The 15,713-nt window shown below is 39.5% G+C and overlaps 1 protein-coding gene across 6 annotated transcripts in view; it reads left to right on the top strand.

Moving 5' to 3' along the window:
• ZNF462 (zinc finger protein 462) overlaps positions 1-15,713 on the top strand; it is a 96,484-nt gene that overhangs the window by 55,606 nt on the left and 25,165 nt on the right. For 4 of the 6 annotated variants that reach the window (XM_061475643.1, XM_061475641.1, XM_061475644.1 and 1 more), the window contains exon 7: positions 4,911-5,102. The exons of the other annotated variants lie outside the window; for them this stretch is intronic. In XM_061475643.1, the coding sequence (XP_061331627.1) occupies positions 4,911-5,102 (192 nt within the window). The remainder of the gene's footprint in view (positions 1-4,910; positions 5,103-15,713) is intronic. 6 annotated transcript variants of the gene reach the window in all.

The raw sequence follows: 15,713 nt of genomic DNA, 5'->3' as shown, positions 1-15,713 counted from the left end.
AGGACAGATTGTCTCAAAGTGTTGCACCTTTGATTTTTATTAAAAAGCGCAGGAATCAGAATTTCCTCAGCTTTATTCCATGGCCCTAGGCTCTTGGCATTATCATGCATCATGCGTTGAAAGGTTATCAGAAGATTGAGTCATTGGCTCCACAAAGATGCAGCTGACACAGTTCCATCTTTGTGGTTAAAAGGACAAAAAAAACCAGCCCTCAGACCACAGGCAGAACATGAACTCTGATGCAAATAACAGAATATTGACCTATCTAAACACCTGCAAACTAGCCGGGTTGTTTAAAAGTTGCACAGAGAAACTCCTGGAACAGATGACAAAAGGGCTAGAAGTATGTTCCTTTGTTTATTATTTGTTTACACTACGTCATATACACAGGTTGGGGTGGAGAAGGAAGATGGGAAAATGGAGAGAAAAGGCAGCAGAATTTATGTGTGTCTGCTGTGGGGAATAAAAAAAAAAAACCCGAAAAAGAAGAAAAGTAATTGTCACCATTGATCCAAAGGCACTTCTAATATACAAAAATGTAGGAGGGATTGAGGATTGATGCTGGCTTGTACTTTGTTTCCTGTACTGATTTCAGATTTCACAGAGATTGTGCCAGGACCCTTTTCTGTACTTAGATGGGTATTTTGGATTAGCTTAATTTTTGCCAGTCTCCTGTTGTACTGGGGCCCATGGCTTTCTATCCCTTCTAGGAAATCCAACTGTATGCAGCAGTTCCAGTTTACAGTTCCACATCCTCTACAGAGGTGACATGGTTCTTTATCTTTGACAACCATAAGATAATGTTTTCTTTATGCTAATGTGCAGTTGGGCTACTTCGTGTTACCTTGTTTGAACCTTCCAGAATTTTAGAGTCAAGTTAGCATGCAGCTAATATTTACTTCACACTCCTCTTCATGTAAGTCTTTGATTTATTTATTATGAATTCATGCTCTTGAACTTGATTATTGGACATTCCTCAAGGGACCATGTTTTGCAATGTGCAAGAACACAATGGTTTTCTAGATAGTGCTTGCACAATTAGTTGTGTAACAAGTTTTCTGAAGGCTTATGACCTGTTTCTGCCTCAGTCCATTTCTACCATTTCACATCACAGACAAGTTGCTTGTGTATTTTTCAGGCAAAGCTTTGCTTTGCTGTGTTTCAAATCACTCCTTCAGAAATACATACTAGTGAATAAACATGTTATGAACTTTCCCTCAGCCTCCCCAGTTTTTCAATAACAGTGATTCTCTGAACCTCTTTTGTGACCAATTTTTGGTCTCTTGTCAATCATCTGATTATCAGTTTATTTTAAAGTAGAATTTTTCTGAAATCTCCAGGAGATCTATAAAATTCAGTAAAATACAGAATCCTGAAATACTTCACTCAGTCTGCCTTTCCCTTATTTTCTGGGGATGGATGAAAATTCAGTATACTGTAAAATGCATTCTTGCTTAACAGCTGGTACTACTCAGTGTTTCTGGCATTTGTTTTTCATCCAGTATGTGCCATCTCCTTTGGCATGAATCAGAAGGGTTTACAGTATCTCTAAATGGGCTACATGTTGTTTTAATCTAAAATTTTTTACCTTTTTTTTTCTTATTTTATATATATATATATATATTTCACAGGACTTTTGATAGGATTTTCTAGTATCCTTGCTTCATTAGTAATGACACTGGATGCACTGAAAGCATGCTAAGGCACATGAAAAACAGTGAAGTGGTTGGTGGCATGGCTTCACTAAGGGGAAATCCTGCCTGATCGATTTGGTGGCCTTCTATAATGAGGCTACAGAACTGATGAACAGGGGTAGAGCTGTTGACGTCATCTACCTGGATTTATGCAAAGTGTTTGACACTGTCCCACATGACATCCTTGTCTCTAAATTGGAGAGACATCAATTTGATAGGTGGACCACTCGGTGGATAAAGAACTGTCTGGATGGCCGCACACAAAAGAGTTGTGGTCAACAGCTCAGTATCCAGCTGGAGACCAGTAACGAGTGGTGTCCCTCGGGGATCGCTGTTGGGACCAGTCTTATTCATCATCTTTGTCTTTGACATGGGCAGTGGGATTGAGTGCGCCCTCAGCAAGTTTGCCGATGGCACCAAGCTGTGTGGTTTGGTTGATACACTGGAGGGAAGGAGTGCCATCCAGAGGGACCTTAACACGCTTGTGAGATGGGCCAATGCCCAAGTCCAACTAAGCCAAGTGCAAGGTCCTACACTTGGGTCAGAGCAATCCCAGGCACAGCTACAGGTTGGGCAGAGAACAGATTCAGAGCAGAGAAGGACTTGGGGGTGTTGGTTGATGAGAAACTGAACATGTGCTGGCTTCAGTGTGCACTTGCAGCCCAGAAAGCCAACCGTATCCTGGGCTGCATCAAAAGGAGCATGACCAGCAGGTTGAAGGAGGTGATCCTGCCCCTCTACTCTGCTCTCGTGAGACCTCACTTGGTGTATTGTGTGCAGTTCTGGTGTCCTCAACATAAAAAGGACATGGAACTGTTGGAACAAGTCTAGAGAAGGGCCACAAGGATGATCAGGGGACTGGAGCACCTCCTGTATAAAGATAGGCTGAGGAAGTTGGGGCTGTTCAGCCTGGAGAAGAGAAGGCTGCGTGGAGACCTCATAGCAGCCTTCCAGTATCTGAAGGGGGCCTATAGGGGTGCTGGGGAGGGACTCTTCATTAGGGACTGTAGTGATAGGAGAAGGGGTAATGGGTTAAAAGTTAACCAGGGGAAGTTTAGATTGGATATAAGGAAGGAGTTCTTTACTGTGAGGGTGGTGAGGCACTGGAATGGGTTGCCCAGGGAAGTTGTGAATGTTCCATCTCTGGCTGTGTTCAAGGCCAGGTTGGATAGAGCCTTGGGTGATATGGTTTAGTGTGAGGTGTCCTTGCCCATGGCAAGGAAGTTGGAACTAGATGATCTTAAGGTCCTTTCCAACCCTCACTGTTCTATGATTCTGTGATTCACTGCATGCACAAATGGATGACTGTAAAAACAGAGCCCTGCTCTGTTTCTGTGTAATCTGGAACATAATGCTTTGAGTACATATTGGGTGTTGAGACATAACTACGTACAATTTTTTAGATTTATTTATATGTTTTTATATAGATTTATTTATATGTTTTTATTTAACCATTCTATAAAATGCAAAACTAACAGTCAAAAAAGCACAGAAGGCTTCTGTTAAGCCAAACTGTAGCCTTTCGTCTGCAATCAAACACATCTTGTCATGACGATGTCCACCTAAACTGTTATGGCTGAATAGTGGGCATATTTATTAGTTGTATGTAGACTGCTTAAAATGTAATCATCCTCTATTTGCTCTAATGTCTTATGGTGCTTTAAAGTTAACAGTTGGTGTCTACTGTTGTAGACACCAGTACTCTTGTACTGACAAACCATGACGGTTTGTCTAGATCTGTATCTCATGGGTATCTTATACTTTGGAGTTTCTTTTGTCCTTAATAATCCTGTCCCATTGAGCAACTTGTGTTATATACAAAAAATGTTTTCTTTCTATTTGTAAAAAGTTAATATATAACTGATATTCAGGTGAGGAATGCCATTGAAAGAACACGGGTCAATTTCTTGTGTCATCGTTTCAGATTAACTGACCTGTACTTTTTCAAATGTAGCAAAAGAAGGTTTTTAAGAGATTGTATTTTGTCTCCTTTATTGGTACAGTTTTTTTGGAAGAAGGGGCAGGAGTTACTTTTATGAAGGATTGCAATTAGATAGTTAATCTTTTCAGGTATGCTTACTCTGACTTGCTACAATACATGTATTTTCACATTCTCTTTTTGTTCACTTATTTCTGGTGTTGGAAAACAATGCTGTTCGAGAAACTTGTTGAATTTGTTGAGACATGGAAAACATGTTCTGCCTCATTCACTACCAGAACTCTTGTTCTTCTGTTACTACTCATGAATATTTCACTCCTGTATTAGTTTTGGGGCTTTACGTATGACTCATACGTGGCCAGTGTTACTCTTGTCCATGGAAGTGGCACTTCCAAAACAATAACTTGGCACCTGTATAATATCACACTGTTTGTGTTGGGATGGTTTCACTTGATGTTCCAGTTGCCTCCATGCTTAACACAAAACAAATCTTGTCTCAGGATTTGTTTCCTCTCGTTTGCTGTCTCTGGCTCTGAATGTGTTCAAAATTAAGTTCACTACTTTTCATTACTTCTGTTCTTTCACTTCCTTTAGTGCTTTTTCATAACACACTTTCAAATAGCCTTACAGATATGCACTGTTCTTGGTATTGCGTGTTTACTTCTTGTAGTAAACCAACCTTGACTTGACTAACAGTTTTTTGAAGATTACTGCTAAGATTGCTGCTGCCTAATGTCAGTTTTTTCATTAGGAAAATGCAACCTACCCAAATGTAAATTTCAGCACGACCACCCCACCCCCCCCCCTTTTTTTTTCGTAGGGACCTTTGTTAGCATTTTGTAGTGTCCATGCTTCATTAATTATGACGTTGGATGTGCTGCATGCAGAAACTGATGACTTCACCCCCTCTAGTTGCTATGCTCCCAAAGAAATTTGGAAGTGCTATAGTTAAGTGACTCCATTTTCATCCCAAAGTCTGTTTTCTCCTCATACCATTCAATGCAGTCATGCTAAGAATCTGGCCTCTGTTTTTTGGCATCAGTCACTTTACAAGGATATGCAGCTGTCAGAAAGTGATACTTCAGTCCAAAGCAGGTGTCTACCCATGTACTCCAGAATGGTGGAACAAGGAAATGCGCATAGCTTGTTCTCTTTGGTTTCAATCTTTTGCTGAAGAATCCATGGGAATTTTACTGCCAAGCTCAGTAAGAGAAGTATGGGGGCCCCATTTTGTTTCTTTTGTGAGCTGATGACTTGCCTGTATTTCGCTCACCCAGGTGAACATGCCTACAAATGTTCCTCCTGCTCATTTTCCACCATGACAATCAGCCAGCTGAAAGAGCACTCCTTGAAAGTGCATGGGAAAGCACTGACCCTTCCAAGACCCCGCATTGTCAACCTTGCAGCCTCACACGCCCATCACTCCTCCAAGAACCACACTCCAGCTGAAGAAGTGGAGGACTCTAATGGTAAGAGGTGCCTCAAAGCAAGAATTTAATTGTCTAAGGTGCCACTTAATACTTTTATTACCAAAAAAAAAAAAAAAATAATGCAGCAGGCAGCTTGCTGAAAAAAACAAATTAATTTGATCATCAAGAAAAAAGAGAAGTTGCATCAAAACCAAGAGTAAACATGGTATTGTAGGAAGTGACCTGCTTTAGAAACTCACCAGTTCATTCTGCTTGTCAGCTTGGCCTGTCACCAGTTGACTTTGAAATATATCAGTGCTGGCTCTGCTTCTTGGCAGAGATTTAAATTATAGAAAATTTTCAAAGGCAGAATAGCCAGTGGGAAAGGGATCATCTAATTCCGTCCATGTTCCTGAAAAACACCCCTTTATTTTGTTAGTAGAGTACTTCAATGAAACCACATGATTAAGCTAAAAATGTTAACCTGTAATGACAGTAAAAGTAATCATTCTCCTTGTCCTTGCCACAGAGGACACCAAAAGTGCCTTCAGATATTAAGCTGCATCTGCAGGAAGGAGAATCTCAAAACCATTTTCTTTTCCATGCTTTCTTTGAAAGCTGTTAATCTCCTTGTTCTGGTGGGTTATGCAGAAGATACTTGGAACACAGCAGGAGGAAGGGACACTGTTAACAGTGAAAATGCAGACTCATAGAAAAGGTGTTGCATGGTATCACAGCAAGCTTTAAGAATTTTTAAGTGGTAACTTATTAGACATATTTTAGGTGGTGTTTTCTGCCAGTTAAGAAAAGAGCTAGTCTTTGGGGAAGAAACTTCCTGGATGAGTTGCAGTGACATAGGAGGAGAATGTAGGTGACTATAAATAAAAGGTTCCGACCTGCAGATGTTCCAGACACTGGGATGGATGGAGGACATATTACAAGAAGGAAAAGAAATACCTTTTTCCTTGAACTTTGGAAGGTTCTTAAGTTTTTTTATTGCTGCTATTTTGCTTAGGTTACTGGCAAACTGAGAATGGGGGAGGTAAAAACTATCAGTAATCATTTTGTAGCATTTTTGGTCTCTCATCTTCCTTTCTTTCCCTTCTCACCAGAAAATGTGTGAATTGAGAAAGAGTGAAAGATAAGAAATAAGTTTAGAAAATAGCAGGAAGGAATTTAAAGGAAAAAAAGTCAGCATAGAAATACTTTATTGAAGAAAAAGAGACGTGAATAATAATTTTGTGGTTTAGCAAGTCATTTCTGGGGTCAGAATTAGAATCTTATGAAAAGATTTTGACCAGCTGCTCTCACATCACCTTTTGTCAAAGGGTTGTCTGGAACAGTACAATGAAGACTTACTAACTGAGCTTTTATTTTTGCTAATGCTAGCTTTAACTAATCCAGCAAGCACAGTACCTCTTGTGATGTATTTTGCTGCTTTTTTTAATGGCTTTTTTTCTTTAAAAAGCACTCCATTATTGGCTCAGAAGTAGAGAATAATTCTCAAGGGCTGTCCTAGTCTTTCTGAGTGTTGGCAATCTTTTAACACCAATAATTTGTTAAAAGGTACTTTTTTTTTTTCTTTTGGTTATCCCAGAAGCTCAAAGTCATGGTTAATAGAGTTAAAATTCAAGTGCAGATCTCTATAGAAGATAATTTTACAGCCTTTAAGGAACTCTTCCTAAAAATACATAAAATAATGCCTGTTAACAAAAACATTTCATGAGATTGACTCTGTTACCTAGATCTGTATTGCAACCAAGAAACCAAGGCAGAAATTGTCCCAATTAGCTTGATCATCTTTAAACAGGGTTAATGGTTAAGTCACTTCGACAATAATAGAAGCCACCCACTGGGGAGCTAGTCAGAAGAGTACAGGTGTTATGATAATTGTGTTAACATTTTCAGCCTTACTTAAGGAAGTAATAACCTTTTTTAAGTAATTATTTTACATTAGGAAGTTGGCCGTAAGTGAAGTTAATGATTGGTGCTCTTGTGACATTACTTATTTTTGGGTTTTAGAAGGGAATAAATCAATGTCTCTGTGGCTTAGGTGTGCAAGTACAGGTGATGTGTAGGACTAGATAAAAAACTGGTCTCAATAACAGAAAATGCAGGTTTGTGTGATGAGCACTATTATGTCTAGCCTGGAGGCAATAATAAGTGGAGCTCACGATGTAGTGTGGTTGGTTTTTGCATGTGTTGGTGTGTACAGATAACCTTCAGCAAGGACTGTGATCAAGTTAATTCACTGGGGATGCAAAATTGAATTAGGGCTGTGGTGAAAAACAGACAAATGGTGGTGTTATATTGTTCTGAATTTGATTTTTAGGTTGGTAAGTATGCAGCAGGCTAGTGTAACTGAAATGGTTGCACAGGGGTTCTGTTCTTGTCTGTGGATGAATATTGTGGTTGAAGGAGGAAATAGAGCAGGATGACTTGGGGGAGTTTTGAGGAGCTAGAACTCATCTTGCCAATTGTCGAGCCCTGTAAAAAGGGAGAAAAGAGAAAAGTGTACTGAATTGTAATAGGGAGTGAATGTCTGAATAGAACTGTTCTGGCACAACAGCCCAGTGGAATGTCTGCTGATGCTTTTTTTTCCTGCAGAAAATGTTTCCTAAGGGGCCTTTCTTAGAATATTTCTTTTGTTCTTTTAGATTGATCCATTTGTTAAAAGATGTGAATACATTTAAATTTCTGTGAGTCATCTCTTTTCATTCTGTGTTGGTAGCAGCAAGCATATCTGAAGTTTTCAGCCGTGTATCCTGGAGATGTTTTGATTGCTTGATATACTTTTCATGGAAGTGAAGTTAAAGAGGAGTGGGTGCTGAGCATTTAGGTGGGCCTATCCCTGGCACCTACATTGTTGTTAGAAAGCAACATACCTACTTCAGTGCTTGTATGTATGCCTTTCTGTCCTGGGTTCACCACGATACTCTGTCAGCACAGTAGTGTAAGGTATTTGTGTCGGTCTCTGTGAGTCAGCAGAGAAAGCCTTCTTCCAGAGACATCATTGGAAAATGCTGTTTTTTGTATCATACCTCTCTTTGAATGTTAGGTGATATTTGGCAAGTAAGGAACCCAATTTCAGTATCCTGATGTAATTAGGGGCCTGTATCCTAACATAATTAGAGGCAAAGCACTTGTTTTTTGAGGGGGTGATAATGATGTCTTTTTTGGGGGGTGTTTTACAAACAGCCACATAAACCAGTGAATGTTAATCACAAATGCAACTTTTCTCTGTTTTGCATATCACAAGGCACTGAATGTTTTGTGGTGTTCAACTGTTGAAATGAGAAGGCTGTCATTGTGGAAAATGTTCTTTTTCTGTCCCAATAGCTTGCAGGTATTTTTCTTCTTGCAAGAAAAAGATGGTGGTTTGACTATTTATTAACATTTGTGTGGTTGGCTTGTTTGTCTGTTTGGATTTACTTACTTATTTTCCCTTTACATTGAAATGTGGCTTAACACTTTCGGTAATTTACTTATACAGTAAAAATACAGTGTAAATTGAAATATCACAAACTGCTAGAAGGATTGGGTGAATCCCTTAACAAGATGTCCTTTCACAGTCTTTATGAGAATCAGAACTTATATTCATGTTAATCTCTGCCCAGAAAGGCTTTATGGATTTACTGATGATACTATCATTCTGTGGGCCAGTATGTGTCACAGATAAGGGTTTCCAGTGTTGGGCTGTGCAGGGTCAGCTCTGTTCCTGATGACTTGAGTGCAAGGCAGTGGAATCCCACAATCCATTGTCTGGGCATAACATAAGAAGACTGCTGTCTCTTCCAGCAAGGAGGAGTTGGAAGCAAAGTGAAGACACAAAACTTACGTGACTGAACACTAGAAAACAGGAATAGAAGAAACAGTCATTACCTGCAAAGTAATCAGCTAAGGAGAAAGCACATGGCCACAGACACTGTGTTTGCGTAATTCCTGGTGTTACATGTTTGCTTGTATTCAAGGCCTGTGGAGGTGGTGGACTGCCTTCCTCTTGTAAACTTAGAAATCTATGAGTGCAGCCTGTCATCATATAGACCATGAAGCGGAACAGTAGATTAACTGTTTAACATTATGAATTCACCCTTAGCAAAAACATCTTGGAAGTGTGTAAAATACTTGCCCTAAACTACTATGGCTAGTACTACTGCTTTTTTTTGAGTCACTTTTTATTTTGTGAAAGTAATCCCTTTGGCCTAACTGTATTGTAGAGCAAAGTACTATTCTTTAGTCATATGGCTGGCAGATTTGAAGCCTCATAAAACTGTTTGATCATGACTGTGTGCAGTAATTCATAATAATAGTTTTTTAATGTTACTGATTAAGATTATTGAATTGTCAAAACAGTAAAGTGCGAGTGATAGATTAGACAGACCTGGATGTGGCTTTTAATGCCTTCTCAGTCATGCTGCTATTGTACAAGTTCATTTCTTTTTAGTGGTAACCAGTTCCTGAAATGTAGAAAGCAGCACACTTTGTGTGTGCCCTTGAAGCTCAATAATGCTTTTCACTGTTGTGCAAACCAAATGGGATCTATTATTAATACCAGCACACATCACAAAACACATGCAGGGTCAGAACTAGAAGATTTCTTGAGTTTCCCTGTACATGGTATGTCAACATCCTCATTAAATTTAATTACTTGCAGCAACAAGTGTTTTGAAAACTGCTAAGTGAAACACCCATTGCCCTGTTCCAGCTTTTTCTGAACTTTAGCCTTTGCCAGTGGAAAAGAACTTTGCCTCATGTAGAGACTGAAATATAAATATATCTGCTTGCTTTGCCAGAGTCAGGCTGGGTACAAAACTGCTTGATTAAGTCTTGTTTTCTGGGACTGTTGTTGAAGAACTGTAAATCCCTTCCCATTTCTGTACACTTTTTCAAAGTGGATAATGCATAATCGGAATGTGTGTCTTCTGTACTGCTTGACAGATGAAATTCTGAGGGGTACAGGGGGCCTTTAGCAGGGTTGCTAAAGCAATTCCATGTAGTAGCAGAATGAGATGAGAACAGAGAGATGTAATGAGCCTTTTCAACAAAATCTTCTCAGCTGATGCCAATGAGGCAGGATTTTTAAAGTGATCCACACATCTCCCTCTTCCTTCTGCCTTTCAGAAGAGAATCAAGCTTTCCATATGCTCAGACACACTACCCCTGATTTATTTATTTTTAATCCATACCATAGTTTGTGGCTGAATTGTTTATTTCTGTTCATCTACGCTGTTGTTCTTGATTAAGGGATATGTTTCTAACCACCTAATCAGGGCAGAAAATTCCTAAGGCTGTCCTCTCCACCTTTGGTGCTGGTTCTCTCTTACTATTGCTACTGTGTCTTAGCGTGTTACGACTGCTAATGTTTGGGGAAGACCACAGGGGTCAAAATCCTCACAGTTCAGAAATCTTGCATTGGAGCAGAATATATTTAGTTTGGGGTTTGAGCTTTTTTCAGGGAATGGGGTTTGGACCCCACTCTTCTGAAGTTTGAGACCCTTTTGTTTGGCTGGTTTCTAATTGGGGAGGCAAAGTAGCGACTGCAGGGCAAATTCAGGCAAACCTTCAGTCACTAGTTGCTTTAATTGCAAGGTGAGTTGGAAGGATGCAAAACTGTGATCTGAAGAACAAAAGATGCTTCTGCTTTTGTAGTTATAGTCAGCCTGCAAAAGCTGTCTACTTGTCCTGCCTGTTTTCCTGTTTTTGTGCCCCATAGTAGAAATGCTGCATGCTCACTTTGAAGCATCAGATTAACCCTTCTTCCTTGCAGGCTGCTTTTTTTTTCCCCCACCTGTGTGCCTTCTTTCTTTAACCTAGACCAAGTTTCTGCTTTTCCCTCAGATTTTGCCAATCTTTCCTTATCACAGTGGCCAGACTGCCTGCCAGTGGTTGTTTAAAACTCTCCGGTATTTGCTGCTGTGTCTTACTTCTTGTGGTCAGTGTTAAGCTAATTATCAGATGTTGGATCAGATGGGAACTTTTCTCCTGCATCAGATTGGCAGGGACTGGTGGAACAAGTGCAGGGCTTGTTCACCTCCAAGTTTACTGAACAAACTCCCCACTGTTTCAAGGACCTAGGGCACTGGGAATGACCTTGTTCTCTGCAGCAGTCTTCCACTGGTGTATACTTGTTTGGCTTCTGGCCTTTTCCTGCAGCAAGTTGAGAAGAGTTTTGTGGCTAGTGGAACAGAAGGAGATGGGTGGGGAGGGGTGGAGGGGGGTGTCAGCTTGCTGTTCATTGTGCTTTCTTCTGCTCCCGAGTTCTTTGTGCTTGAACTGAATGGGTAAACGCAAAATTGAGGTTCAGCAGGATGGAGACAGGAACTCATGCAGCTGGGAGAGGGTTGCTGTCAGTCTTTGTATGGATTTGGCCAGCCTGCTCTGATGGGATTGCTGTGATACTGAAAGACTTGCCTAGGGTGGAGAGAAGACAGGATAAGTTGTTTGGTAGATCAAGTAATAAATGAAGGAAGAAACACCTTCTGGATTCCTCCTGGACAGATGGGAATGATCTGATTGCATCCACAGGGGAAAGAAAGAAGCATATCTAGATTCCTGTTGATTTTTTACCTGAGGTGTTTACTTTGGGCTCTGATTTTTGTGTGCAGTATAGGGGTTGAAGTGGTAGTGATGCTCTCTTAGCTGTCACATACTACTGCTGTCCCTGGAATTTGTGATCACTCTATACAGATAAAAAGGATTCTGTTGCTGTAAAGGGATACACAGTAGGGCTTGACCAGTGTTGTGCAAGAGAGCATTTCTACAGGCTATCGTTCCCACATGTCAGTAGCCTTCTTATGTCAGCTAACTGATATTCTCCCTGTCCCCTGAGACTCCAGTTACTTTCTACTGATCTAAAACCTGCTAGAGGGATTTGGTGCTTGATGAAGAGGTAAAATTTCTTTGCTCATTTTAGCCCTCTTGAAATGGACATACGTCATCATCATAGTTGATGACCCAAAGTTTGATGTTTAAGTAGCTGGTTTTATTTCTTCTTTAAGGGACATTGTTACTACATTTTGGTACCAGTGCTTAAAAATACTGCCCAAATTGATCTGAGTTCAGAGCTGGCAATAGAGATGAGGTCTTTCTGTTGTCAGTGGTAATAAGAAGAAGGAAAAGGAGAAGGAAGAGAAGGATGATGTCAAGGTGAATGCTGGATATCTCCAGAACAAACTGCAGGTTCCTGAGCTCTATGATTAGAATGGATCCTCAGTACCCATATCGTCACTGAAATTTTAGGGCCAGTTTTGAAGCAGAATGCAAAAACGTAGCACTTGATAAAAGCTGTATTTATTTCCCCTATTCATTTCAAGCTTAAAGGCAAGTGAGCATTTCAGTGACAGCAGCGTATTTGTGGCTCTGTGTGTTCATTAATACAAAATATGTCAAAGGCTGGAGCAATAGAGAAAGAAATGTGGAGTGCTCCCAAAAAATTAACTGCCCTTAAAAATGTGAAGGAAATCAGGGAGCATGGCAGCAGATTAACAGCTTGCAATGTCACAGAAGGCAGTGGGTAAACAGAGGTGAAATAACGTGAATGCCAGAGCCAGGGGACCATGATGCACTTCCATGCATCATCTCTGTATTGTAAGGAAAAACAGCAATGGGCAAAGCAACCTGTGGGGTTAGAAACCTTTGGTGGCTTGGCATTGATGTTGCAAAGGCTGCAAGTTGTAGAGCAGCTACTGGAAGAGCCTAGTTTGTACTGTGAGGGTTGTGTGCAGTCTAAACATGACTAATAAGTGGCCCAGTCACCTAAAGAAAATCAGGAAAGCTAAATTGAGTTTAAGGCAGGCAAAAAATTTATTGTGGGGAGGACAGATGAAAAGAAGGGGTAACTAAAAATTAAATGGCTATTGATGTAGTGTTTCTCGACCCTAAAAAACCAACACTTCCAAATCACAGTATTAGCAGAGCAGGGTAATTGGGCAGTGTTCATGACCATGTTTTCCTGTCTTGAAAGCTAATGCTAATAAAAATTCCTGGTAGTGTTAGATACTCAAAACCAGGAAGGGATGGGAAGCTCTTGGACTGATACTTCTGATAGAGATAATATAGCATAACTTATTTCACCAGTTATGTCACTTCTTCCTAAGTCTTATACAATTCATACTGATTTCCTTTGCATCATCTTACAGAGTATTATAGCCACTCCTTGATCTCAGCTGTGAAGATTCTTCAGTAGGCATCAGTATGAGACTTTCTCTGTGTAATGGAATTAAGATGATAAAATTAATTATTATTTTCTTCTTCAATGAAATTTATGTAGCTTTGAAATTAGTGTTGATACTAGTATGAAAGTACTAAGTACTTAGTGCTGTGAGAGTGGTGAGGCACTGGCACAGGCTGCCCAGAGAAGCTGTGGCTGTCCCATCCCTGGCATTGTTCAAAGCCAGGTTGGACAGGGATTTGAGCAACCTTGTCTAGTATGAGGTGTTCCTGTCCATGGCAGGAGGGGTGAAACTAGATGATTTTTAACATCCCTTCAAACCCAAACTGTTCTATGATTCTATGAAAAAGCTGCACAGTGGAAATGACATCCTGTGTCAGTTCCATTCAGAGGTAGGTGTGCACATAACTCAAAAGGGAATTCAAAGTTATTAAAAAACATGGATATAGTTTCTCACCTCTTTTGAATAAACAAGATTGCATAATCCATATATCTTTCTGGTTGCCCTCTGCTGAGCCTTAGGCATATATGTAACATTTGTCTTACGAAAGCTAGTCTAAAATGATCTAAAAAGTGGCCTTTACAGATAATGCTGAAATAAATTCCTCCAGCAAGGTTTTTAGATTTTGGGATTGATTGGTTGGTTAGTTGGTTGGTTGATCCTTTAAATGGCAGTTTTATTCTAGGACTTTATTTCTTCTGTGATTACTCTTTTGTCTTTTGGAGTGTGTGAACAAGGGCACAAAGTTTATTTCAGTTGCATCTTATTCACGATGTCCTAGCAATGTAAGTAGAAATCAGAATTTAAGTAGAGGAGTAGGTTCATATTCTGTTTTTAAACATGCAACAAATAAAACTTCCTTGTACTGTGTCTTTCCCTAAGCTTCTTCATGAGCGTTTTGTTTCTTCCCTCTGAATCCTAGCTTATTCTGTCTTCCCCTCCCCTCAGCTTAATTTATTGCCAGAACATTTCACCCTCCCACATAATATCTTCCTTCCAGGTCAGTGCTGCATGGCATAAAGTGAACAAATGTGTATAGTCTTGACAATCTTTGTATGACACCCTGCTTTGCCACCTTCCCACTTTTCAAGCTGTTGCCATTCATGACTGTATGCTATCCTAAACTCAGTGAGCTGATAATTTTGAGTCCCATTGAATTTGAGAAGCGATTATGTTCCTAGATATCATAGATTCCACTCTTAGTCTTATCTTACGTCTTTAAAAATAATAATAATTATTAGTACATTCCTCTGTGGTTTTGGCCATATATTTTGTGTTTGATGATATTTTTTAGTATAGTATTGCATCTTGATTTGGTTTTACAAATTTGTTTCTCTCCAGAGGAAACAATTTATCTGCTTCTTTTCTTAATTCCTTGGAAATTTTCTGTCATTCTTTATATAAATCTTCTCTTTATGTGAATGAATTAGGAGAAAATTAAATATAATTCCAAATATTTTCTTAACTAGTCTCCTCTTTTTCTCACAGATTCATAATGTCTTAGGCCTGTACGGTTACTATATTCCCTTCCCCCCACCAAGGCATTTTTAAGCTTTGGTTTTTTGTTATTATTTTATTTTTATATTATCTTTGTTTTCTTCTAATCTTAGGAGCCAAGCATCTCCATTCCTGACTTTGGATATGAGAATGCTGTTGTATATTGAGCATAGATTCTGTGGTTTTTTTAGATCCATAGGTGATGGCAGATATTACTAATTGCTAGCCTTGTTATTCTTCCTCTGCAGGTAGTCTGTAGGTAGACATTTCATGTGAAATCCCAAAATTGAGATTTGCAGCATCGATGCTGTTATTCCAGGCTTTACTACATCAGTTACTGTTAATTTTTGCCTCTTAGCATGACTGTAGGTGTCCTACCTCTTGTATGAGATCATTTATTACCTTGCTTTTGAACAGCAAAGTCTTTCCATTCATTTTGGATAAAATTACTTCTAAAACTGGATCTTGGTCTTTTTGGTGTGGGCTTTTCTTTTTGTTGTTTTTTTTTCTGTTGTTTTGTTTTAAATCAGTCAGGGATAAGTATTCTGATTTTTTTACTTGCATTGCATTTATGAACATCGTTTTTTTTCTTGTGGTATCTTAAGACTGTTAAAAATGCAATTTTTTTTTTTAACATGTAATCAGTACTTCCTGGTGTTTCGTTTTTTTCTTAATTTTCTTCACCTTGGTGTTTTCTTGTTTTACATTACTTGACATAAATTCTCTTAACTCTTCCCTTTGCTTATTTTAAAGTCTTTCTTCTGATTTCTTATTTTGAAGTAGGCTTCTAAGGCCATTTTACATTTTTCAGACATGGAGAGTTAGACCCCATTCCTACTCCAGGCCAAGCTTGCTGACACTTTCCTAGAATGCTCCCAACTGTCTGTGCTTGGGGTGCAGGAAAAAGACTGAGCTAGAACTTGCATTGTGTACAGCCGTGACTCAGTTGTTGATCAGTTCTGAGCGGAAAGGTCTGCTCTCTTCATCCTCCTTTTCTACTCTT

Source organism: Pezoporus flaviventris, unplaced genomic scaffold (assembly GCF_033815535.1).
Source record: "Pezoporus flaviventris isolate CSIRO_AGI_PZ_B2104156 unplaced genomic scaffold, CSIRO_AGI_Pfla_v1 ptg000086l, whole genome shotgun sequence".
NCBI classification, from domain to species: Eukaryota; Metazoa; Chordata; class Aves; order Psittaciformes; family Psittacidae; genus Pezoporus; species Pezoporus flaviventris.
The sequence above is the reverse complement of the archived record's forward strand: the minus strand, read 5'-3'. Positions and strand labels throughout refer to the sequence as shown.